The sequence below is a fragment of the Aplysia californica genome, unplaced genomic scaffold, assembly GCF_000002075.1.
Source record: "Aplysia californica isolate F4 #8 unplaced genomic scaffold, AplCal3.0 scaffold00375, whole genome shotgun sequence".
In the NCBI taxonomy this organism is placed as follows: domain Eukaryota; kingdom Metazoa; phylum Mollusca; class Gastropoda; order Aplysiida; family Aplysiidae; genus Aplysia; species Aplysia californica.
This window is the reverse complement of record NW_004797645.1, coordinates 110303-111618: the sequence shown is the minus strand read 5'-3', so window position 1 is coordinate 111618 and position 1316 is coordinate 110303. Positions and strand designations below refer to the sequence as shown.

The window sequence follows — 1316 nt, the reverse complement described above, 5'->3', positions numbered from 1 at the left end:
CGTCTCTCCCAGGTCGTCTGTTCACTTCCCGCCCGTCCCCAGGACCTGTAGCTATCTCGGCCGCGGCCTGTGCCCTCTGTGTCTACCTCCTCGTGACGTCATGGTCAACACCGGTCAGGCCAGTGATGACCGCCGACTGGACAGAGCTGCCGGACCCCCCAGACCTGACCTTCCGTGACAAGTACTTCCTGTGGGATCGCCTCCACCCTCCGGCCATGGGAGATGACCAGTGGGCGAGAAGTGACAGCTACCTCATCTACCGCTGCGACCCGGGCCGGATGGACAGGTGTGGGGGGCTCGCAGACCGCCTCAAAGGGATGCTGCTCGCTTACGTCATGGCCAACCTCACACGGCGCGCGTTCCGGGTGGAGGTGATGAAACCGTCGTGTGGCTTCCAGTTCTACCTCACGCCCAACGTCTACGACTGGAGCGTGGAAGACGAGGCCACCCTCCCACCACCCGATTCAGGGAACATCGTCCGACTCGTGAACGACCATTATTTCAGGGATAACATCGCTAGGATACACTTCGAGGAGTATATATCGCCCTCGGTGAGGGAGATTTATTTTCAAGCTAACTTGGAGTATATGGGCGAGCTGAGGAGGACGAGGGTATACCACGAGGAGTTGTCGTGGATGGAGGGTTTGTCCCCGGCTGACATCTACGCCGCGCTCTACAAGCGCCTGTTCCGCCTCGCCCCACGCTTGCAGACGCAGCTCCGACAACTTCTATCCAAGCACCTCAACTCCACGCGCTCACGACTTGTCTGCACGCACGTGCGTCTGGGCAGAAACCCCTCGATACAGGGAGACACAGAGATCAGGAACTCACTACGCAACGTGAAGACGTATCTCTGGCCGTTTTTACAAAGTCAGTTACTGTCGGAAACTGACTCGCTTTTCATCATGACGGACTCGGCGCAAGTTGACGAGTCGGCGAGACAGCAGCCGTTCGCTCACAGACTGGTGGCCATCCCAGGCACGATCGCTCACATCGACATGGCCAGGGGTCTGTCGTTTGAGGAGATGTGCCAGGCGCAGGACCGACTGATGCTGGAGTTTCACCTGCTCATGACTTGTGACCTGGTGGTCAAGAGTGCCAGCGGCATCAGTGAGTTCGCCTCCTTCATCCGAGGCTCGGACCGAGGACTCTACTGTTTCCATAAAAACGGCACCATCTTTCCGTGCCAACGCAATAGGTTCAGCAACTTTTCTTGAGCAATGTTAGTGTTTGTATAGGTTTACGTGTAGGCCCTACCCTCTCAGTTTCTGTCTCTCTGTCTCTGTCTGAATCTCTCTCTCTCTCTCTCTCTCTCT

General features: G+C 57.2%; 1 protein-coding gene across 1 annotated transcript in view; it reads left to right on the top strand.

Annotated features, from left to right (window-relative positions):
- Positions 1-1281, top strand: part of LOC101862129 — a 10047-nt gene extending 8766 nt beyond the window's left edge. Inside the window, exon 2 of the mRNA XM_005103495.3 lies at positions 13-1281. Coding sequence (XP_005103552.1) covers positions 13-1217 — 1205 coding nt within the window. The 3' untranslated portion in view covers positions 1218-1281. The remainder of the gene's footprint in view (positions 1-12) is intronic.
- Positions 1282-1316: the final 35 nt, after the last annotated feature.